General features: G+C 41.2%; 2 protein-coding genes and 2 long non-coding RNA genes across 6 annotated transcripts; 2 read left to right on the top strand and 2 right to left on the bottom strand.

Moving 5' to 3' along the window:
- The first annotated feature begins 263 nt into the window (after positions 1–263).
- On the top strand, positions 264–4,464 carry LOC148849709 (uncharacterized). 2 transcript variants are annotated; one of them, XR_016099743.1, is made up of 4 exons: positions 264–3,589; positions 3,878–3,942; positions 4,176–4,269; positions 4,369–4,464. It is a non-coding gene; the product is annotated as an uncharacterized LOC148849709 (long non-coding RNA). The 2 variants fall into 2 exon arrangements; XR_016099742.1 differs by having other exon boundaries at positions 4,176–4,443.
- Positions 4,465–5,415: 951 nt separating this feature from the next.
- Positions 5,416–7,651, bottom strand: LOC148849708 (exopolygalacturonase-like). Its single transcript, XM_088946624.1, has 6 exons — positions 7,347–7,651; positions 7,066–7,206; positions 6,775–6,951; positions 6,357–6,646; positions 5,997–6,225; positions 5,416–5,853 (listed from the first exon to the last, which is right to left on the bottom strand). Exons 1-6 carry the CDS (start codon positions 7,566–7,568, stop codon positions 5,626–5,628), a joined length of 1,287 nt encoding a protein of 428 aa, XP_088802750.1. The 5' UTR covers positions 7,569–7,651; the 3' UTR covers positions 5,416–5,625.
- Positions 7,652–10,307: 2,656 nt separating this feature from the next.
- Positions 10,308–11,887, top strand: LOC148849707 (uncharacterized). Its single transcript, XR_016099770.1, has 3 exons — positions 10,308–10,760; positions 10,970–11,042; positions 11,363–11,887. It is a non-coding gene; the product is annotated as an uncharacterized LOC148849707 (long non-coding RNA).
- Positions 11,888–13,910: 2,023 nt separating this feature from the next.
- ER-ANT1 (endoplasmic reticulum-adenine nucleotide transporter 1) lies at positions 13,911–17,814 on the bottom strand. 2 transcript variants are annotated; one of them, XM_088942414.1, is made up of 3 exons: positions 17,190–17,814; positions 14,868–15,257; positions 13,911–14,401 (listed from the first exon to the last, which is right to left on the bottom strand). In XM_088942414.1, the coding sequence occupies exons 1-3, from the start codon at positions 17,454–17,456 to the stop codon at positions 14,090–14,092; spliced, it is 969 nt and encodes a 322-aa protein (XP_088798540.1). In that variant the 5' UTR covers positions 17,457–17,814; the 3' UTR covers positions 13,911–14,089. The 2 variants fall into 2 exon arrangements, with proteins under 2 accessions (XP_088798540.1, XP_088798539.1); XM_088942413.1 differs by having other exon boundaries at positions 14,868–15,278; positions 17,190–17,678.
- Between the last annotated feature and the right edge of the window lie 5,704 nt (positions 17,815–23,518).

Below are 23,518 nucleotides of genomic sequence, written 5' to 3'. Positions count from 1 at the left end.
CCTTTAGTCCCATCTAATGAGGGCAGATTTGGCCCTCTAGTGAAATTGTGACACGTGGCACCTCGTGAAAACTAGGAAAACACCCAACCAACAAACTTACGAAGTTGGTGACCCACCCGAGCACCAGTTTGGCCGGCCTGGCGCGACCTGTGCACAGAACACGCGACTTGCGCGGCGCCCGCGCGGGGCCTACACAAACTGTGCACGGCCTGCGCGAGTTGCGTGCGGCGTGCGGCCTGCGCTACCTGGCCGACCTGGACCAGCGTAGCATATGATCCGGCCAAGCCGCCCATAAGGCGCCCACCAGCAAACCTAGCCTAGACACTGACCTGTCGACTGACACAGGCGCCAGCTTGATGACCTGGTCTGGACACTGACCGGCCGACTGACACAGGTGCCGACCTGACGACCTGGCCTAGACACTGACCCGACGACTGACGCAAGCGCCCCCCTGACAACCCGGCCTAGGCACCGACCTGACGCCTTACACAAGCGCCAGCCTGACGACCTCGAGGAGTTCACCACCGTACCCCGGTTCTGACAGGATGCGACGAGTCTTACCGTTTGGAGGCTTTTCACCCACCTAACCCGCAAGGACTCCGGTATATAAAGACCTCACCCCCCAAAGGGGAGGGGGATGAAAAAAGGGAAGCAACCCTACTCTCTAGCTCTCTCATATTATCTTCAAAGCTCTCTACAATAAGAGTGCTAACTTAAGCGTCGGAGAGCCCCCACTAGGAAAATATCCCCGAGACCTCTGATTCAGTTCTCGCAGGTCCTTCAGCTCCCGCCGCCTACGAAGAGGAGGAAAAGATGGAGTTCTCGGAGGTCCCTCATCTCCCGCCACCTACAAAGAGGAGGAAAAGATGGAGTTCTCGCAGGTCCCTCAACTCCCGCCCCCTACAAAGAGGAGGAAAAGATGAAGTTCTCACTGGTCCCTTAGCTCTCGCTGCCTACAAAGGAAAGAAGACCACCTCATGCTGAGGGCAGTCGGATTGCGCCGCACCAGGGAGCTCCAACATTCTCTAAGTCACAGGCCGACTAGTAGGCAGTTCGCTACCAGGCAGTTCGCCACCAGGCAATTCGCCACCAAGCAGTTCACCACCAAGCAGTTCACCACCAGGCAATTCGCCACCAGGCAATTCGCCACCAGGCAATTCACCACCAGGCAGTTCGCCACCAAACAACTCGCCACCGGGCAGTTCGCCACCAAGCAGTTCGCCACCAGGCAGTTTGCCACTAGGCAATTCGCCACCAGGCAGTTCGCCACCTTCAAAAGCTAAGTTCTCAACCTTCAAAAGCTAAGTTCTCATCTTGCCAAAACTAAGTCCTCACTTTTTAGAAATTGAAGTTATCGCTTTATAGTTTACATTTTTTATGAATTCAGAGACTATGTAGGGAGCTACCAGACTAAGTAGCTCTACCAACCTTACTTTCAATTCAGATAATGCCACATCAGTCCTCTCCGCAAGGTCCCCCCTACAAAGATGAGCTTCTCGTGGCTTCCGCGGGAGTTGGCGGCCAACTGACTACATAGGCGCCCTTATTGGTCGAGCCTTCCAAGGCTCCCGTGTGAGCTGGCAACCTAAAGTTAGTAGTGCTGCCCCCGAAGGTCGAGCCCCTAATAGCTTCTTGTAAGAGTAGGTGACCGGCATTACAAAGCTTATGCAAGCCAAGCCTACGGGCCACATTACAACTTAAGACACGGTCGCCTCTCCGGCACGGGCAAAGTTAGAAAAGAGTAGACCACTGGTCACTCCCAAAGCCTACGGGCCACATTACTACTAAAGACCCAGTCGCCTCTCCGGCACGGGCAAAAGTCAAAGAAGAGTAGACTACGAGTCGCTCCCAAAGCCTACGGGCCACACTAGTAATTGGATCAGCACTTACTAGCTCATCGACTTACGGGCCAAAAGAAATCTACTCCCTTCGCTGAGTTACTATTAGCTCGAGAGTGGGGGGTTATTGATGAGGGCATATTTGGCCCTCCAGAGAAATTGTGACACGTGGCACCTCGTGACAACTAGGAAAACACCCAGCCAACAAACTTACGAAGTTGGTGACCCACCCAGGCACCAGTCTGGCCGGCCTGGCGTGCGGGCTGCGCGAACTGTGCACGGCCTGCGCAAGCTGCGTGCGGCGTGCGGCCTGCGCGACCTGGCCAACATGGACCAGCCTAGCGCATGAACCGGCAAAGCCGCCCATAAGGCACCCACCGACAAACCTGGCCTAGACATTGACCCGCCGACTGACACAGGCGCCAGCTTGACGACCTGGTCTAGACACTGACCCGCCGACTGACACAGGCACCAGCTTGACGACCTGGTCTAGACACTCACCCGCCGACTGACACAGGCGCCGACCTGACGACCTGGCCTAGACACTGACCCGCCGACTGACGCAAGCGCCCCCTTGACAACCCGGCCCAGGCGCCGACCTGGCCGCCTGACACAAGCGCCAGCCTGACGACCTCGAGGAGTTCACCACCGTACCCCGGTTCTAACAGGATGCGACGAGTCTTACCGTTTGGAGGCTTTTCACCCACCTAACCCGTGAGGACTCCGATATATAAAGACCTCACCCCCCAAAGGGGAGGGGGATGAAAAAAGGGAAGTAACCCTGCTTTCTAGCTCTCTCATATTATCTTCAAAGCTCTCTACAATAAGAGTGTTAACTTAAGCGTCGGAGAGCCCCCACCGGGAAAATGCCCCCGGGACCTCTGATTCAGTTCTCGTAGGTCCTTCAACTCCCGCCGCCTACGAAGAGGAGGAAAAGATGGAGTTCTCGCAGGTCCCTCAGCTCCCGCCACCTACAAAGAGGAGGAAAAGATGGAGTTCTCGCAGGTCCCTCAGCTTCCGCCACCTACAAAGAGGAGGAAAAGATGAAGTTCTCGCAGGTCTCTCAGCTTCCGCCACCTACAAAGAGGAGGAAAAGATGAAGTTCTCGCAGGTCCCTCAACTCCCGCTGCCTACAAAGGAAAGAAGACCACCTCATGTTGAGGGCAGTCGGATTGCGCCGCACCAGGGAGCTCCAGCATCCTCTAAGTCACCGGCCGCCTAGTAGGCAGTTCGCTACCAGGCAGTTCGCCACCAGGCAATTCGCCACCAAGCTGTTTGCCACCAGGCAGTTCACCACCAGGCAGTTCGCCACCGAGCAGCTCACCACCGGGCAGTTCTCCACCAAGCAGTTTGCCACCTAGCAGTTCGCCACCAGGGAGCTCGCCACCAGACAGTTCGCCACCGGGAAGTTCGCCCCCAGGCAGTTCTCCACCGAGCAATGCGCCAGTAGGCTGTTCACCACCAAGTAGCTCATCACTAAGGCACGCCACCACCGGGTCAAATAACGAGGTACTTAGCCAAAAAATTTTACACCACAAAATATTGATACGTGGCCGAAAACGGTTACATCACCATCCTACGTTAATGATAATGTTAATGTTTAGCATTAATTGTCACTTAAATTTCTCTCTTCATTACTTTAGTTGGAGATACATGTTGAATTTAAAGCTTGAAGGTGCATCTAAATTGAAGAAATTAAAAGGCATTCCATGCAGTTATCTATTCATTGATTTTCCATCTATGGCTCTCTGGTACGTGTCTATGCTTTCATTATATCTCTGTTTCTAGAGTTTGAAATGGTGGATCTTTTTTTTCTAAAGTTGAATACCAGGTTGTAGGTTGTTTCAACGTCTTAATTAGATAAAACAAGAGCTGATATAACTTCTGGGGTCTCTTCTATTAATTTGGAAGTTTGGAATTGTATTCATGGCAATTAGCTTAAGTGGATTCAAGCCTTTTTGTTTGCTCAGAACATTGTGAGTCTGTTTTAGAATCTGTGCCTGGTTTGGGCTGAACTTTCCAAACCGTGTATCTTGTAGGATAAGATGGGCATACAAGCAAAACTGATATAGAAAGCTTAAACGAAGAGTCTGTCCTTCAGCTGGTATATATTTTTGTTACAGTCTATTTTGAACTTTCAGATGGAACACACGAACTAAAATGATCATTTTTCTTTGGCTCAGTATACAACAATCTCTTCTTTCTCTTTATTCTTATGATTCTAATCCATTAATATAATTCTGCAAGCAGTTTCAGTAATATTGATGGAAGTTACGTACGTACGTACCTATTTGATTTTTCTTTAATTTCTTGCTTCCACTTCTGTTAATGGTGTAGGTAAATGCATGGTTGCAATTGCTTTAACACAGTCTGGACAAAAAGAGCTGGGAAGTATGAATAATATTATAGTGGACAAAGTGCAAATTTCTCGGTGAGAAGTTAGATATAATAACTTTTATTGGTACTTCATTGACATATCTTTCATATAAAGCTCGATCGTAATTCACGCGTTATACATATATGGAAGCAGATGTTACTATTAAAGCTTTAAGATGATGATGGCAACAGAAAAATGGTGAATATGTGAATCCATGTACAATATTAATAGAAGAACATTTCATTCTTGTTCCATCTCCCGTTTCAAAGTTAGGTGTGGATCGAGGCTTTCGAAATGTGCAATTTCACTTGCAGTCCTCTTTAGAATTTGGAGAACTGAAGATAGCAAGTAAGCTTTAAGGGTTTCTGTCTTTTTGAGAGAGCTAAGGGTTTATTCTTCTCTTCTCTTTCCTTCAAAGCTTTCTCCAAAAAGTATTTTTTTAAGTCTATTTTAAGAACCTTAGGATATATATTTAAAGTCTCTTACCTAATAATAATAATAAAAATAATATACTCTATATATGTATGTTCTTATTTACAAATTATCAAACAAAAAATGTAAAACAACGTATGAGTATCAATCTTCTTACTCAGCATGACACATTACCACCCCTACCTCACTTGGCCAACAAAACACAATTTAATGTAATTAACACCCGCCATGTATGAGATGTGTGGTGTCAGGCTCTTCAAATGTTTTTTGTTGGCGGGTGATCCTAACTCTTACACAATATCCGGCCAGATCTCCTGCTTACAAAACATTACAGCCGTAGAATGGGAACATCTTTCCCTGAATTAATGATAACATGCAAAATACAGGATATGTTCTCATTAATGTACGCGCGGCTGCATGTAGTGACGCACAGTACCGATGACGGATGGGATAGGTGAGTGGGTCATTTTATTTTCTTCAATCTTCATAGCCTTCTGTTTTACATTTTTATGGAAATATGTATATGTATGATGGCGGAAAAGTATAAGTGTGATATTGAAAGGAAGAACTTTGACTCTCTCCCATCACATCAATTTTGATGAAAATCGAAGCTGATTAATAATTAATTTATCACTTTTATGATTCCAGTTGAATCGTTGATAAGTTTAATAGCACATTATATCCATACCATGGTTAAAAAAATTAAAAAAAAAAAACAAATGAAGTAGTGTAGAAAGTACGTAGAACCACAAAAAAACAAAAAAGGAGGCAGCTCAATACTAAATTAATCCTTCTGAAGAATTAAATGTCAATGGTAAGGCTAAAGTTACTACAAGACTATCCGTCGGGCCAACCCAAAATGTGAATGGGGTGGGGGGGGGGCCGGGGGCCAAGAAGTAAGAACACACAGACACTGGTTACCAAAGTTTATTGGTTAAAAGTAGCAACTAGTGCAGTGTGCATGTGAATTGAAGAAGCCTAAACAGAGCATGGCGCAGGAATCTGGGTGCCACTGTATGTTGCTTTGATGTTTTGGCAGCTGGATTTGGCTGTTCCACCCGTCATGAGCTCTATGTGAACGTCGTGAAGGTTCACATTCTGGCACGGTACACCTCTGCTGCATTCCAGCATCACTGCCACAGGAGACGACGACGTTCCTCTGATGTTCTTGAAATGCAAGTCCTGCAGCTTCACCCGAGATGGTGCCTGCAATATCCAAAAGATCAAACCCGCAAGAAACAGATATGTGTGTGTGTGTGTGAATTGAAAGTTTGAAATCCCTATGGCCTATATTATGCATCTAGCCTGCTGTGCAGCAGCTGCTGCTGCTTAATTAATTAATTAATTACCGTGGAAGAACAAGAAACATAGGGACAATATGTCTGATCGATTATGATGGGGTTGGCCACATTATTAACCACAATGTCTTGGAACGTCATGTTGGAGGCAACGGTTGAACTGGGTGAATTTTCCCATGTCTTGATTCTGACGCCATTCGTTGTGCCGCTGATGGTGCAGTCTCTCACTGTAACTCCTGTTACGTCTCCTTCGTTCTGGTATCTTCCCAAGCTTCCAATACTAATTAAATTATACACAACATCATCACATCAGTTCGGCCATTTGCAATTAGGATATCTCGGAATAGCTATTGTAGAGATTAACTACTAAAAATGGATTCATTCAGTAATATAATTAAACCAGCAATTTACCTGATGCCATGACCAGGGCCGCAAGTCACACCACTGATAGTGACCTGAGAATTGCCATGTCCGATGGAGATGCAATCGTCTCCGGTTCCGATGGATGAATGATATATTTCGACACCGGTGCAACGCTCAATGTGAATCCCATCAGTGTTGGGACTGTTTTCTGGGGCCGAGATCCTGATCTCACTCCCCACGAAGTTCTTGCAATCAATCAATCCCATGTGGAAGAACTTGCTATTCAATGACGTTATGCCTCTCACAACCGTGTTCGTCATCGCAACAAATTTCACATTCTGCAAATTCCCCACCCCCCGCCCAAAAAAAAAAAAAAAAGAAAACACCAACATCAACATCCATCGCTTCTTTGCCTTTTTCATTCGTCAAATCAAATCAAATCAAACTGTACGCATTATTCACATACCGTAGGAAGAACTTGGCAATTTTTGGTGACGGGGCATTTATTGAAGGACCATGATTCAGCTCCTTGGCCATCAAAAGTCCCATCTCCCGTCAAAGTTAACCCATCCACCCATCCAAATTCTATCCAATCATCCGTTTTTCCATACATTTTCAGGTCCGTTGTGGCCTTCAAATAACCCTATATGCAGAGAGATCAGAGATGGAGATGATGCATCATTATTCATCAAAAATAAAAACACTTTTTATTCTATTTATAGAAGAATTCAATTCCTTATTAATTCTCTTTTCTCACCTTCATGTCGACGGTGATGGATTTTACATTAGTGCAGGGCCCCGAAAACTTAACAGGACCGACCAGGTACGTCGCTTTGGGGATCTCAAGCGTCACCGTACCTGAGGCTCCGCAGGCTGCCTTCCATGCTTCTGCGAATGCCTGCAATCACAATTCACAAACGCCAGATCCACGGATAACGAGTAATTAAGATGATCATCGTTTATTTAATTCTAACTCATTCTCTTCCAAGTTCCAACTTCCAACACAAATAAATAACTAAAACAGCTATATCCCATAACCTGACTATCGTCATGTTTTCCGTCTCCTTTGGCGCCATAGCTTATCACATTGAAGGTGCCGCTGGAGCTCTCATTCGCATTCAAGGTGCGGACTGGGCGGCCGTTTCCGTCAGATGATTTGGTTCTTCTTGTACGGGGTGGCGATACTTTTCCTCCTGAAACGATTTCATTCAACACAAACAAACACAACAACAACAAACAAAACTTGATCTTAACCCTCATGTTCTTCTTCTGTTTTCTCAATTAATATCAATAATAACAATTCTGTCTGTAGATGGTTGCTGACTGTAACTCAGTGGTGCCTCTCTCGTCGGTTGTGTGGTTGATCTTATAAAGGCAAGGTGGAAGTTTTGGATTTCCTTATTTGTCGTCGTAACTCCCTCCTTCCACTACGTTAACTCCCACAATTCCTTCAAAGTTGAAACAAATATTCACTCCGGGCGCCACACTACACAACTTGATTCCCTTACTTCCCTCCCCACCATTGATTTTTTTTAGTAAACAAAACAAATACCCAATAATACAACTTAGTCAAGTCTACTTTCATAAAAAAAAAAAGTGCTAAATTCTCTCAACGTGTGGCCAACTATGAAAACAAACCCACCTGCAAAGACGTTGACACTCATATTAATTAATGTGTTTCTATCAATTTAATTTTAATTCAAATAAAATATAAAGTATAAAACTTTCAACGTGTGAGTCTCATTATTTTTAAATGAAACACGGTTGTAAATTACAGATTCAAGCTAATTTAATTTTTTTAAATAAGAAACTCAAATTAAATATATCATATAAATAATAAATTTCAAACAGAAAATCATATATAGGTGAAGTTGCCCATATATACTTGGTATGGAATCATTCTCTATTATATAAATTAAAAAAAAAAAAATAGCCCTTAGACCATAGCCCATCTCAGAATTGGATGCTCCCACTCTCAAATCAAATCTATCATGCCATTATCAAATACAAATTTACTGGCTTAAACACTTAGCCTACCACTCTCTTATAAAGTAATGGTAGTTAACTCAACTTTCATGAAAATACAAAGATGCTTCTACTCTTAAAAAAAAATGTGTAAGTGGTTAACTAAATTTCTTGAAAAACGGTTACAATTTCCTAATTCGAATAAAAATAAGTACAAGTAATGTGGCACCCACACTAAGCCTATCTAATTATAGTTTCTTGATTAAAACAATAGAATAGGGACTTTTGTTGGCAGGAGATTGGGAGGTGGTTTATCCAATATCCATGATGCGGTCACATTAAGAAGAAACCATCCTTAGGGCCAAGTGATATATAGAATCTGCTCTTTCACTCATTTATAATTAAACAACTACTAATTTTAAATGAAAGGTGTGTGTGGTGGAAAGACATTTAATTTTATTTCAGTAAATAACGAAATTTACTAAAATAAACCATAAAATGGTTAAATAAAAATGGCCAAATAAATAAATAAAAAAAGCATAACAAGTATGATAAACAAATTTAAGAATTAATAAATTTATAGAAATAAAATGGCTAAAACTAATGAATGTAAATGATAAATAACATTTATCATTAATGAATAATAATGATTGAATTATTAAAAGAAAACTGATTAAATTAACATAATTAATTAAATAATAACATTATTGTAAAATTAATAAATGACTAATTAATAATATAAAATGATTAACCAATAATAATTCACAAATTGATAAAAAGGAATGAAAATGGGAAACAACTACGAACTTAGCTTATTGGAACAAAAAAAAGAAACCACTAACTTAGCTTATTTTACATTAAGCCATTAATTGAATTCAAACAAAGCCCTCAAACCAGAGGGCTTCTCTTTCAAATCGAGGGGCTTTCTAGACCCAAAATTTATTTTTTTTTTAATTAAACACCAAATAAATAGGAAGATTTCTTTCAGTTTCAATTTATTGATCGTGTTGAGGTCGAAGCTTCCAAGTCGTGACCAGAATCCCATATCCTTAATTGACGCAATTCCCAGGAAATTATGGCTAGAAAGTGAAAATTCTGTTATCCCAAGTTACTTGGGCTTGGAATCTTCTCGAAGGTTCTTCATGTTTTTGCTTCCTCTGTAGTCTGTTCTCTCACCTCACCTCGGCTCATAGATGCTTCCAATTTCCAAAGCAGATGGATGAATATCCGTACGGTCGCTTTTCCCATTTTTCTCTTCTTATTATTGGGCCATCATATTATGAGCCTAGATCCATGTGAAACATGGACTGGACTGGACTGGAGGTGGGCTCTTCATCTTATTTGTGGGCCGGCGTGAAATGCCTCTTGGTCTTGGATTCTTGGTGCAAGTGGACTCAGCTGACACCTTTCTCTTGTTCAGTTTTTTTTGCATCCTCTTCCTTGCAAATCAATAACAAACTAGATCGATAGAATACTTGGTTTTGACACGTGGCAATTTGGTTTCCTAACATTTGTAGATGGAGCAAACCCCCACTTTCTTAAACGGCCCTATTTTATTATCTTCGTCAAAAGCTGTAAATTGCCCACAGAACGTGAAAGCATGACATATGCTATAAGCCTATAAAACATACTAAGCGATAGGAAATCAAAAAGAAGAACCAAAGCCAAAAAAAAAAAAAGGAAAAGAAATACCAAACTTGTGCCATGGTTTATTTGTAGAAACAAATTTTCTTTTTCTTTTTCACTCTTTTGCCCTTTTCTCCCTGGTGTCCGGTGTGATTAGGACAAGAGGATCCTATGATTCAGTGAAATCACACATCACACATACCGTACATGGTGAATCATGAATCATGAAAGAAGAGCTGAGAGGCTTTTTTGGTGGGTCCTCTGCCTCTGCAGATGGGCGATCGCATCCATCTGAACAGAAGATGTTTTGTCTTATTTGGAGTAGATTAGTGGTTGCGATCATTCGATCTTGTTCCGGAAAAGCTAAGTTGGACCCGTCAAAGCCCATCATTTCGAATAGTTGAGACTTGAAACTCTCGCATTGCTTTCCTCAGCCTTCAGACTTCAGAGTGAGTAGTGAGTAGTGACTGAGAGAGAGGAGCTTTGAAGCTTGAGCTCATGTCATAATCCCATCCCTCGATATAACCGTTTTCTTGTTTTCATGTTTCGTTTTGTTTCTCTTTGAAAAAGAAAACAAAAGAAGATCAAATCTAGTTTTGATAGAAGACCCCAGTCGCCAGTCCCCAGACCTAGACCAACGCACTTTTCTAGTGTTTATTCCATCCTTTGATTCTCATGTCCGGATGTCCCCCTCTACTATATATACCAACCTTCCCCTCCTCTGTTCACTCCCTCTCCCCATTCCAATTGTTTTCATCATTTTGTCCTCTGTCCCCTTCTTTATTCTTCTTTTCCTATCAGTTCATAACATCTTCATCATCATCAGATTCATCATTTCTCAATCTTGAGATCTTCATGGAGGTATAATTTCCATTTCTTTCCTCATGGGTTACTGTCGTGGTTTTTCTTTATTTGAGTTTTTGAGTGAGATATGCTCCAAACTTTTGTTTTTTTTTTTTTAAGTTTTCTCCATAGTTACACTTACACAACACAAAGAAGAATAACATTGATCAATCTGGATCTGAACTCATTTGCATTTCCATCTAAACAACTTCATACTTGCACTGCAGGCTGTCGACTTGAAGGTGGAGATGGTCGGCATACATGAGAAGAGACTTAGAAAATGTTTGTCAAAAATAAAGGGTATAATATATTTTTTTCTATTTATTATTTCTTTTTGAAGTCTTCACCATTTATCATTACACTTTATACAAGCTAAGTTACACTTCTTTTTATGCTTTGCCCAAACTCAAAATAAACAATATCACTTTACTTAACACCAACATCTTTGTCTCAACTCCATTTACCAAAGTATTCTGCTTCCACCTACAGAACATCATCTTCTTCTACTGAACCGACAGAACCATTAATGGATCGAACACCTAAATTTTGTTGAAATCTGATGTAACTAAGCTGATAAGGCAGTCGAGGTGAATGTCTAATTTATGGGTTGATCTGCACAGGGATTGAGAAGGTTGAAGTGGATGCTAGCAGTCAGAAGGTTACGGTAACAGGATACACGCATCGGAACAAGATACTCAAAACTCTAAGGAGAGCTGGTCTGAAAGCTGAGTTTTGGTCTGCGCAAAATGAGTTCCTTACTGCTTACGCCTGTGCCAGTTATGGATGCCTGAGATTTAATAATTTCAGCTTCTTCTAGTTTTTCTGTTTTTTCTTTTTTTTTTTCTTTTGGGTGGGGGGCGTCGTCTTTTGTTTTCACCGATTGCTAATTAAGAGGCTGTGTTTGGTTTATCAGGAAATTAGTGAAGAAAAAGGGGAATTGTGGGAAAGACATTTTGTAAAATTGTTAACTACTTCGGCACAATTTGCCTTTCTCACTTGTATTTTCATGAACCAAAGACAGCCTAATATTTGTGGTTTTATTTATTTATTTTCTCTTTGCGGTTCCCTTCCTGTTCTTTTACAAAGAAATCGTCACGTCAATTGTTCCTTGCATAGAATGCAGTGAAGAGTCCCTAGTTTCTTCATTTATAGAATGTCTTTTTGTGGGCTAAACATTATTATTTTTTTTTAAGGTGCACCACCACCATTTTGTTTGACCAACACGTAACCGTATGGCTAGCTTTAACACATTTGGACTGGATATTGGTGTGGACCCCGGGTCCCCATGCCTTGTTTTGTTGAGTTGGGTCCCCCCATTACCCTGCCCCACAAAGAATCTTTCCACCACTCAATGGGTCCCATCCAAGCAATATCCTTTCCTTAGCAGATGGTTGATCGGTGCAAACAGCAAACGTTGTTGAACTTCCAGACGGCAATTAAACACGCCGGCCAGGGCCCAGGGCCCAGGATAGCCAACTGCATTGCAGTCTGCACCATGCACTTCTGCACCACATAAAAGAAAAAGGTTTTGGACCCATCCAGAGCTGGCCCAGTTTGCAAGCACAACCTTACCTGGGGGTTTTCAAATTTAAAATTAAAAACAAGAAAAAGCAAACGGCATTATAATTGAGAAAAAAACACTGGGCTTCTACTACGGTCTTGAGATAGCCCAACCCATTCTATCATTGAGCACAGGCATTCCAATTTTCACACCTGGCCATGTGTATCAGTGTGTTGTATTTCTGTGGATCGAGGAGGGTGGTCTCTCTCTCTCTCTCAGCATGGTACCACTACTTGGTATGTGAAAACATGAGAAAAATGGTAAGGAAGAAGGTGGGCTCATCTACGAGAGGACTTTTAGGCCCTGTTCGTTTTTTAGTAAATTATTTACCCGGTTAAATGCAGTTATCTTGGTAAGTTTTTCTTAAGAAGCACTTACCCGGGTAAGTGTATTTATCCATGTTCTTTTATTTTTCATGTAAATAAGGCAATGATTATTTTAGCCATAAAAATCTATTATGAAAAGGGGTATTTTTGTCCCATTCAAGTTTTGGCAATTTTTCCCCTAGGTGAGAAAGTTATTTCCCACATAGGAGATTGGTATCACTTACCCAGGTAAGTGGTACCTAGGAAAATAAACTTTCCCTGATCCCCACATAAATCTAAAAAAAGAACAAGAGATTCTTGGTCAAGGGGAACCAAAATCCCATGAAACAACTTTCTCCCTCTCAAAATCCAAAAAAAAACGCCCCCTAAAAGGTAACAAATAGCAATAACAAATAATGGGGGAACCACCAATAAGAAGGATTTCTTACGAAATATCTGCTAGTGCGAGGTATTAGCAAGTATATTTCCTCTAGGGAGAAGGTAGTAGTGGGTCAAAGTACTTATTTATATGATATGGGAACCACTTGGAAAATTTTATATAGTGGATTCTCATTCTCCTTAAAATTGGAAGGGAATATTCGAAGCCAGATCTACATAAATGTTGGAGTGTTGGACCATTGGGAGGAGAGGGGCATTGCAGGGGAAAAGAACTTGGGTTTCAATATTAGCATTCCCTCCCACAATCCACACGCACAATCAAATGCCCATGAACCATAACATTTTTGTGTTCAAAGCAAGCATATTTTTCTATTTATCTAGAAATCTCAAAGACTTGGATCGAATAAGAGACTTTAATCCTTAAGTCTGCAGATTTCAAATAAGAGATACATCAAACATGGGAATTAAAGACTGTAAAAAAGATGAGGAAAAAAGAAAGATTATAAACAAGAGTTCTAGCAAGAACAAGTGCTGCTTCACGTCCAGACCACAAGAAAATGCACCTGCAAGAACTACTATCGGTTGTGGGAGCTTAAAATTAAAGCCGCCCATGAATCTGTGAGTACAAATTAAAAGTCCAAAAAATCAGGAAGGGAAACCTCCTGACGGTACAGCTACAAGATTACACATTTGATAACCTTCACCAGTGGCATCAAGCTCAGCTTTAATGGTGTGCTCCAATGGTTTGACTAACTGATAGTAAAAAGCTCAAATCTATCAAGTGAGTCAAATGAACCTGAATGACGAAAAAAGTCCTATGCATGCTCCAAGTGACAAGTCTGCAGACACTTCATAGAATGGGTATAGAGTCAAAAATTGTATAAATTTTGCACCAGGTCAAGATTTGCACCGCAAACCAAAACAACCTTATATAATATTTTTTTCATAGCCCAAAGAATCAATTTAATTGATTGTGCTGTACAAATTATATACATGGAAGGCTTTCCCTTGTCGTCTATATGCATTTACTGAGAAAGCTCAATCCCTAATAAATAATCATAGCCTATGTATCACGGGATACTTCACTTCAAGGTTCTCCTCCGTGGCTCAAAGCCATAACCATGTTTGTATGCAAAGCGGTGCAGCTGATCATAACCTGCAAGGACTCCAGCCCCTGCCATACCTAGAAGCATGTTTGCAGTTACTCCTCGGAATAGAGCAGCAAAACCCTCCTGGCGAACAATCTGTTGGAAGGCATGAAATGCATTACGATATTTGGAGGATTGTCCAGAGGTCAGCATCATTCTTCGCCTCATGGTATCAAAGGGGTATGCACAGAATCCAGAAACTGTTGTAATACTCCAACCTAAAAGGAAACTGGCAAGGAAATTTCCCTGTGAAAATCAAAAGCAACTTCTTTTATGACAAGCGACAAACAATGACTTGAGAATAAATCAGTGGCCAAAACCCAAACAATATGAAAATGTACTCTGTCAAAAACGAAAATATTGAAATATCATCACCCAACAAGATATTTTCATCAAAATAGGAAACTTCTGCAATCATCATAATCTATAATACTCGAAGGAAAATATATGTATATATATATATAGTTACTTGATTCTATGGCTCTAGCTCCTGAGTGACTAATAAATGAAGCAGATAGCAATTACATCAACCTTCACATATGTGAATGCTCAATGACCATCAACTCCAAGCTTCCCCCAGAATCAAATATATCAAAGACAAAACCAAACAGACTTCAAAATTGTTGCCTAAGTACATCAACGGAACTCCCGTGATTCTTAACTATTCAGATATATTAACTAGATTTATTTCCATAACAAGAATAGTTGTTACCTCAAATGGCCCCACCAGAACAATTGGCTTCATTGTGTCATAGATCCCAAAGTACATTCCACGGTAGAGGGTAATCCCCAAGATTGAAACACCAAATCCCCGATACAGGCCTACAACTCCATCACTTGACAGTGTCTTCCTATAAACATCTAATAGCCCTTTAAACTGGCGCTGACCATTAATTGAGCGCTGACCATTAATTGAGCATTCCTTTGCATCAGTTCCTAGTCGAGTACGTGCATAGTCCAAGTGATATAGAAACAAGGAAGTGGTTGCTCCAGCAGCACTGCCAGATGCTACATTTCCAGCTAACCGTTTTGCATATCCATCTTTCTCTTTCGAACATCCAAACAGACTCTGGAAGTACCCCTTGAACGCAAAGTTGAAGGCCTGTAGGCAATACAACAATGTCTATTTGGTTATGTTAATTACGGGGTAGTTTTAACTTTTAATATATAGATCAAATTAAAACCTAATTTTTGATGTATCAATATACATGAGAGATCAGAAACTTTTGGTGGCATCTGGCATACATGATGTTGCATGTGTCCATCTCATTAACCATCGGAAGAAACCTCATTTTTCTTTAACATATTTTAGCTAAGTTGTTGGTCAAGAAGATCTACTGGGTAAAATTTGGCTAGCACCTGATGCCAGGCATGAGTAATAGTTACTAATTTACGAATTATGAACCATAAACCAAGAATCATAGACTACACCCATATTGCTATGGATAAACAGCCTCAGTGCAGTATTAACTGAAGGAAATGTTATAATGGAGCAGAATTAATTTCCTACTCCAGAATGAAAGTCTATAAGATGTGTAGTAAGTCCCTTTGTTATGGATACACCTCCCGGCAGCACACTGCGGCGCAGTCATAGGCAGCGGCACACACAACAGGCCGCACAGTAGCACGCACCGCCCGGCAGTACCACGAGTTTGAGTTAAGTTGGATTACCTAGCCTATCCGAATCCAACAAGGAGTTTCCTTCTGTAATCTTCTATTTAAGGAGCTAAGAATTTAAGTAAAGGCATTCAGTTTTCAACCAAGAAAGGTGTTAGGAGAGTTCGGGTGATCTCTTGGACAAATCACCCATGCGATTGCCACAATAGGGTCTGTACGCAAAGGTAAGGGCAAGGGAAGACAGGAGTCTCTCCCGGTGGACCGACCTCTGACGAGATCCTACGCGCGGGCCCATAACACACTGAAGGAAATGGTATAATGGGGCAAAAGTAATTTCCCTCTCCAGAATGAAAGGCTATAAGATGTGTAGTAAGTCCGGCTACATTTCAGAAAAACGCTAAGAAGGGAGGTAATCCATGTTGAAAAAGTGCAGCCAGAGCTCGAGAAAATCATTCTTGCACAAGATGTTATTTCATTCTTCCTTATCAAACCTTGCTTGACTTCCCTTATATCCAATTTTTTTTTTTTGATAGATCCCTCATGTCCAATATATGGTTCATTATATAAATTACAAAGACCAGAAACACATGGATTGTGACATTAAAGGTTGGTGCCTATACATTGACTTGTAAAACTCAAGGAAAAACAACAAAACAACAGAAAAAAAAAATGCAAGAAATAAAAGGTGGTGTTTTCCCCCTCCTTTTCTTTGTGTTTTTCAATCTATAGGAAGTTTTAATTTTAGTTGGATAAGCATATATTCTTTTCAGGTCAAAATTAAAATGTTGTTGGAAATTCTGAAACAAAATGTCACTTTTTTCCAAAGTAAAATAATAATAATAATAATAATGAATTGATTTAACTTCTTTCATGGCAATAGAATTTAGGCTTTAGGCTGTAAAGTGTAACGTACAACTTTAAGTAATAGGTAACTGAGATTTGGCCTCTTGGAGGGTGACTGACTGGAGCACGGAGATGTTCCCAATGTACAGCAAGCTGTAGTATCATGTGGGCAGACGTGTGTAGGATTCTAGTGGGCAGGAGATCCCGAGTCGACTGACTTCTCCTATAGTCCCCTCATAATCTCCGGAAAATATGAAGAAAATGATTCACATATCAAAAAATCGGAGAAATTAAAGACCGAACTCCCAATCCGCACTCAAAACTAAAGACCATTAAACCAGCAAAATGAGGCAATTTTTCAATTAAAAAATCAACACGGGAAATTTCAAGAAAAAAAATACAAATAGGTAAAAAGGGAATGGAAACGAAGCATTACCAGACTGGTATTAAAATCTTTAAAAGAGAAATTTTACCTAAAAAAAAAAAAACCTAAAAGGGAATCAAAAGGTCCGATCAATTCGATTAAATCGCATCAGAGAAGTATGCATAGGCAGACAAAAAGAAAAGAAAATACCTGGGTAGGGAAATAACGGATGACATTAGCCTGATTTCCTCTCCAAAAAGACAACACACCCTCCTCCCTGAGCACTCTCTTAAAGCAGTCTCCAATACCAAGATAAGGCCTCTGTAGATTTCCTCTCTTCAACATCTCTCCTTGGTTCTGTAATAAAAGCTTCACCCTTTCGATCGGTGCCACCGCGCTCTTCGATATCGATGCAGCGACTCCTGCCATTACAAAATCCGCGGAAAACCTCTCTGACTGCATACTCGGCTTCCCCATCTCTGCCTTTGTCTCTCCGCCTTCCTCTATCTCTCTCTAGTCTCTGGGAGAAATGAAGGAATCGACGGCAAAGGAGAAGACAAGGCAATGGATAACCGAAACTGACTGGTGCCGGATACACGTACACACCCTTGTTTCAACTTAACCCAAAATACTCATACAGAACCCAAAATGGCATTTAAACTCAACTTTTTCAATCGCATAGAATCCCAAGCCATTTCTACTTGATTGTTTTGTGTATGAAGTGGCAATCCAACTTTGATTCTCCATCACAATTTCCCTTATTTTTTTTAATTTGAAAGTTACTGATTATACCTAATTGAGGCCCACTGTTTTGATCTCTCTAGTCCCTCCTCTTTCGTTGTCCCTCCCACTTTGAAGTATAAATCGGGCCATGCCGGGCCGCACAACGGTATTCAGGTCTTGCACGACCATGCGGGCCATGCTGGGCTTAGGATTTTAAGTCCACGGGCCGATACGGCATGGCATGATCGAGCGGGCCATGTTGCCCATGGCCCATATATATATTTTATATATACTATAATTATATAATAAGATATAACATATAATATATTAATAAAATAAATATATTTTAAATTTTATTATACTAATTTATTTAATTATTGCATATATAAGCAATTTTATATACAAAATTCATATAAAATTAAAATTTTAAGTTTTTTTTGTCAATTTTTCTAAATAAATAGATTTGGCCCGATACACGGCCCGACTTGGCCCAAGGCTCGGCGGCCCGTGGCATGGCACGACATGGGCCCACCGTGGGCCAGGCCGGGCCAACCCCCAAATTTTTCATCAGGGAGCAGGTCGTGCCCACTCTCAACTCTCCTCTTCCCGCAACGTTCCTCCTCCCAAACCCAGAACGCCTCTTTACTCTTACAGAGTCAGGATTTCCTGCACTTGGTTATGTGTGCGCTGTGGTATACTCCCAATTACATTGAAACACGTCAAACTTCGCATGGTATCCCAAGTCACATGTGCGAGTCATTTAACGGCACCGTTCGCATTTTTTTAATATCTCAATTTTTTCTAACTAAAAATTTAAAAGAAAGAATATAGAGAAAACTGTTCAAACCTAGCCCTTCCATGGAGTGGATGCCATTAACGAACGATTGTAGGGGAAAATTTTCTGGAGTTGATTTGTTTATACTAAAGTGCTAGCAAAGCTCCTCCATGGTAAACTTGCTTTCTCTAAGTCAATGTTCAGTGTTTCTTATTCTGCAAATGAGAACTGAAGCAACAAACCGGCAAATGTTGTTGTTTTGATGACTTTATAGTGTATACTCTATCCAATTGATTGAGGTAAAGATTCAGAAATCTTCAAGTTGAGATGAGTTAAAAAGCAAAATTAGTAGATGTTAATTACTCTGTAACATGCTTCCTAATTTGTGAAGTCTCCATGTTCATGATTTTTTTCTCAATACCATCATTAGAAAATAAAGTTGACATTTTATAAATTTGACTTAAAAAGGGAGTCATTACCGAATCCAGTTCATAATGGGTTGCAAGTGTTTTGAAAAAGCAGAGTACTCAAGTGAATAAGAAACGATGGGCACCTGAAACAATTTCTTGCAAATGACTTCCAACCTTATTTGGTCTGCAATCGTTTATTAATGCATCGGCACCAGGTTAGAGCTGGTTTGATTTGAGTTGGAGTGCTATCCAAATTCTAGCGTGTCCCTATTTGATTGGGAGTGCACCCTTGCACACACAAAACCAGGTGCAGGAAATTCGAACCCTCTTTTGCATTCTCATTCTTTCCTCCCTCCTCCTCCCTCTCTCTGCCTATGATGTTTCACTTTCGCTCTCCTTCTTAAATTGAAAAAGTTGAGTTTAAATGCCATTTTGGGTTCTGTATGAGCTGGTCTGGATTTCAGAAACCCTAGAATATTGCTTAGAATGCATGGAAACCACTTTGTAATCGCTGGTAAGCTGCTTTCTGACTTTGCAGCATATGGCCAAGTATACGAGCTTAGTGCGACAACACGTAGACCTCAACTGGTGCAGACCGGTTAGAAGAAGGGTGGTACAACAGTTGCAGCAGCAAGTTCTTCCGCGATCTACTACTTCTGTTCAATAAAGCCAACGTCTTCTTCGCCAATAACTCCCCAGAATCTGTCGCTGCCATTGCATTAAGAGAGCTCACCACTAAAGAGATGGTGAGAAAACATACTAGAAAACCAGATAGATCAGTTGATGAACCACCCATTCTTCTTCCATCTAAATTGAGTTTCGAGCTGACAGATTTGTTGTTTGTAGAACCTAAATCAACCGATCCCATCATTGCTTGCCGAAAACGCAGCTCCATATCAGCTAAGGCATCCACGGCAGCTATCATGAAGAAAGGAGATCAAAAGTCGTCAACAATAGGAACACGGCAATGATTGATGAGAAGCTTGTTATGGATACGAAGCAAGCTGAGGGAAACCTCTACTACTAGCAAGAATTTAAATGTGAATTCTAGCAAAAAACCAGGACATAGCTCGAGCCATCCATCGGGCAAAGGTGGTGCAGCTCCTGAAGACAATCATGAACCCAAGGTGGAGAAAAAGAACAATGACACAACGTCTGTTGCCAAGAAGCCTAGCACGGTGAATTTCTTGAGTAGGATGAAATGGAACTCTTCGTCCAACAAAACATTGTAAGAGACGTTGAAGAGTTCAGTAAATGGTTCAAACAATAACAAAGGAGTTGAACAAAAGAAAAGCAAAGCAACAAAAAGAGTGATAGATGGAAAGATCAGGCTACCCAACAAGGTCCAGCAGAAAACATGTTACACAACAGAGGAGTCAGACAAAGAAAAGTGTTGGACGTCCACCTAAAAGGGCATTGAGACAAACATCTCTGCCTCCTCCCGTATCGTCGAAGCGGGCGGGGAAATGAACGAGGAGGTGATGGCAAGTTCTGTAAATTATGTAGCGCTCTGATTTGGCAAGGGAATCTGTCCTAAGATTGAAAAAACTTGAGTTTAAATGCCATTTTGGGTTCTGTATGGGCTAGCCTCGATTTCAGAAATCTGAAATGGGCTTATCTATACTTTTCCCAACAAAATAAGCTAAAATTTGAAATAAAGTCAAATTTTACACTTAAATAATTTGTACTATCATAATTTTGCATCAGTGCAAATTTATTTGCATTGCAACCAAACACAACCTATATGAACTTTTCTTATTTTCTAATTCTCATCCATTTTCTTTAGGTTGAGACTAGGGATGTCAATAGTTTAGGTTTGGCACAGCTTTGCCTCAACCCTAACACGACCCTCTAGTGGCCCACCCCAAACCTGACCTGACCTAGTTTAAAATGCATAATTTTTTAACCCGACTCGACCCTATAGGGTATAACTCGATACCAACTCAACCCGATCTGCAGCATTTCAACTATACTTTTTTTTAAACACGTTTTGAAGACTCATAGTCCATTAATTTAAGTTGGAAATTCTTGTATAGATTCTAAAGTACCATTTTTCCTTTTTTTTTTAAAAAAAAGGAACTAAACCAAAATCAACATGCAAATAAATCTTAAACTTTAAGGTTATAGAGCTAGAATTCAATAAGTTATAAGAATACTTTGTATATATAGGATAACATGACTTGGCGGGTGAGCCAGTCAAAATCCCAACCCAACCCTAAAGCCAAATATTCTGATCCGAACCCAACCCTCAAACCGATTTTACCATTTAACCCAACCCATTGGCATCCTTACTTGAGATATTTTTCCTTTATCACATAAAACTCAATCAATGAAAAAAAAAAGTAAAAACTAAAACCATAGATATTGGATAAAAGAAAATTGGACAACCGAGCAAATGTTACAAGCATCTTCACGCATTTGTCATCCTTCATTAATACTTTGCTTTTCAATAGATAGAATCTTTATTTTCATAAGGAAATTTTATTTTTAGAACTATGGAGAAAAGTACTAAAAGAATCTCACAATATGAGAAAAATGCACTTTAAATATGTTCATCCACTACAACCCTTAGAAACTCAAGTTCATTTCATGAAATTGCAATAGTAATTTCAATATGAAGTTCATCATAGTTTAAAAGTTCATGTAAATAGTAATTTTCTCTGGAGTCAATCATAATTTAAAAGTTTAGAAAAAAAATAATTTACTTAAAACTCCAAATGAATATCTCTTTTTATTAAAATATGGAAATATCCACTCCTTTCTCGAATAAATCAAGAAAAATCAAATTGATGAGGAGTAATTTGGCACGACCTGGTAAATAAAAGTCACGTGGACATGATCTCATCAGCAAGGGGAGCCTCTATGCGAAGCTCGGCGTAAAGTCATTTCGGCAACAACTCACCTTGGTGTAATGCCACCTCGGCTGCTAATCGAGTTCATGGCCCAGGAATCGAACTGACACGTAATAAATCCCAGTAGCTTCCCAACAGACTTGGAATATTGCGGGATCATACTGCATAATGACAAGCCTTATCTTATCCCCGTCCGAATCGGGCGGCGATAATGAAGTTCATTGACTGATACGTTACACCCCGACTAAAGCGGGAACGGATCTCGCCCATTCAGGCTGCAGATCTCGAAACTGTTTTGGGAATGGATCGCGCACCATCAATTGGCGCCATCAATGGGAACACGATAGAAACGTCATCTCAATCTCTTTATAGTTTCAAACTTAGTCTCAACCTCAATGGCATCTTCCAACCACAACGGTAAGGGTAACATGAACATCACAGGGGGGCAAGAGCAACATATAGTCACACCCCAAGGACCCTCGGTGACAATCGGCCAGTTCACAGTTTTGAGGCATCGAACAACGAGGCGGAGTATGAGGCGCTAATTGCCGGGCTCAACTTAGCAAAGGAGACGGAAATGAAGCACTTCATCGTCTATAGTGACTCTCAACTGGTAGTTAACCAAGTCAATGGCGACTACGGAACTCATGACTCGACCATGGCAGCCTACTTAACCAGAGTCAAAGAGATCCTACCGAGCTTCCATTCCTGCTTTATCAAACAAATCCCGAGGTTTGAGAATGCTGAGGCCGATGCCCTGTCACGACTAGCAAGTACGAGTGACAAAACTATGCGGACTGTGTACATAGAGGACCTACCTCGACCCAGCATTCTCAAGGGGCAGAAGAGGCCGCTCCCATGTTGCAAGTGGAACCGAGCTGGATTAACCTGCTCATTGATTATCTGCTCCACAAGACCCTACCTACAGAATGCAATGCAGCTCGGAGGGTAGAGCGACAATTGGCCAAGTACGTCCTCATAGATAAAGGGTTGTATAGGAGATCATTCACGCTCCCCTACCTATGTTGCCTACGACCCACAGAAGCTGAGCCTGTATTTCATGATATCCATGAAAGTCTACGCGGAGGACACCTGGGGGGTAGGGCCCTTGCCCAAAAGGCATTAAGGCAGGACTACTATTAGCCCACAATGAAAGCAGACGCACTCGAACTCATCAAGAAATGTAGCATATGTCAGAGGCATGTCAACATCCTCCATCAACCTGCTACCGACTTAAAGTATCTTACTAGCCCATGGCCTTTCGCACAGTGGGGAATCGACATCCTTGGTCCATTTCCGCCAACAACCGGACAGAGGAAGTTCTTAGTCGTGGCGGTAGACTACTTCACGAAGTGGGTGGAAGCCGAATCGTTAGAAAGCATTACAACTCGGAACGTGAAAATTTTCTTTTGGAAAAACATCGTATGCCATTTTGGACTCCCCAAAATCTTGATTTTGGATAACATAAAGCAATTTGAATATATTAAATTCCAAAACCGATGTATTGAGATGGGAACTTAGCAGAGCTTCACCTCGGTAGCACACCCATAAGCAAACGGACAAGCCAAAGTAACAAACAGAGCCATCCTTCACGGGTTGAAAGCTCGTCTTGCATGAGCTAAAGGGTTGTGGGTGGACGAGCTACCTAGTGTTCTTTGGGCCTACCAGACTACCATCAAGACAGTGACGGGTGAGACCCCCTTTAACCTCACATATGGTATAGAAGCGGTGATCCCGGCAGAAATCGAAGTGTCCACGTTGAGACTTGAGGCTTATGAT

Source organism: Nelumbo lutea, chromosome 5 (assembly GCF_056320005.1).
Source record: "Nelumbo lutea isolate HS-2025 chromosome 5, American lotus-T2T, whole genome shotgun sequence".
NCBI lineage: Eukaryota > Viridiplantae > Streptophyta > Magnoliopsida > Proteales > Nelumbonaceae > Nelumbo > Nelumbo lutea.
The sequence above is the reverse complement of the archived record's forward strand: the minus strand, read 5'-3'. Positions and strand labels throughout refer to the sequence as shown.

Bases quoted from the DNA above. Each gene is read 5' to 3' on its own strand.
- ER-ANT1 (XM_088942413.1), bottom strand. From the start codon at position 17,456: ATGGGGAAGCCGAGTATGCAGTCAGAGAGGTTTTCCGCGGATTTTGTA. The intron at 15,279-17,189 runs GTATTTTCTTTT...ATAACCAAATAG, and splicing joins TCCGTTATTTCCCTACCCAG to ACATTGTTGTATTGCCTACA. The intron at 14,402-14,867 runs GTAACAACTATT...TGATTTTCACAG, and splicing joins TTCTGGTGGGGCCATTTGAG to GGAAATTTCCTTGCCAGTTT.
- LOC148849708 (XM_088946624.1), bottom strand. From the start codon at position 7,568: ATGAGGGTTAAGATCAAGTTTTGTTTGTTGTTGTTGTGTTTGTTTGTG. The intron at 6,952-7,065 runs GTGAGAAAAGAG...CTCTGCATATAG, and splicing joins CCATCACCGTCGACATGAAG to GGTTATTTGAAGGCCACAAC. The intron at 5,854-5,996 runs GTAATTAATTAA...TGGATATTGCAG, and splicing joins ATGTTTCTTGTTCTTCCACG to GCACCATCTCGGGTGAAGCT.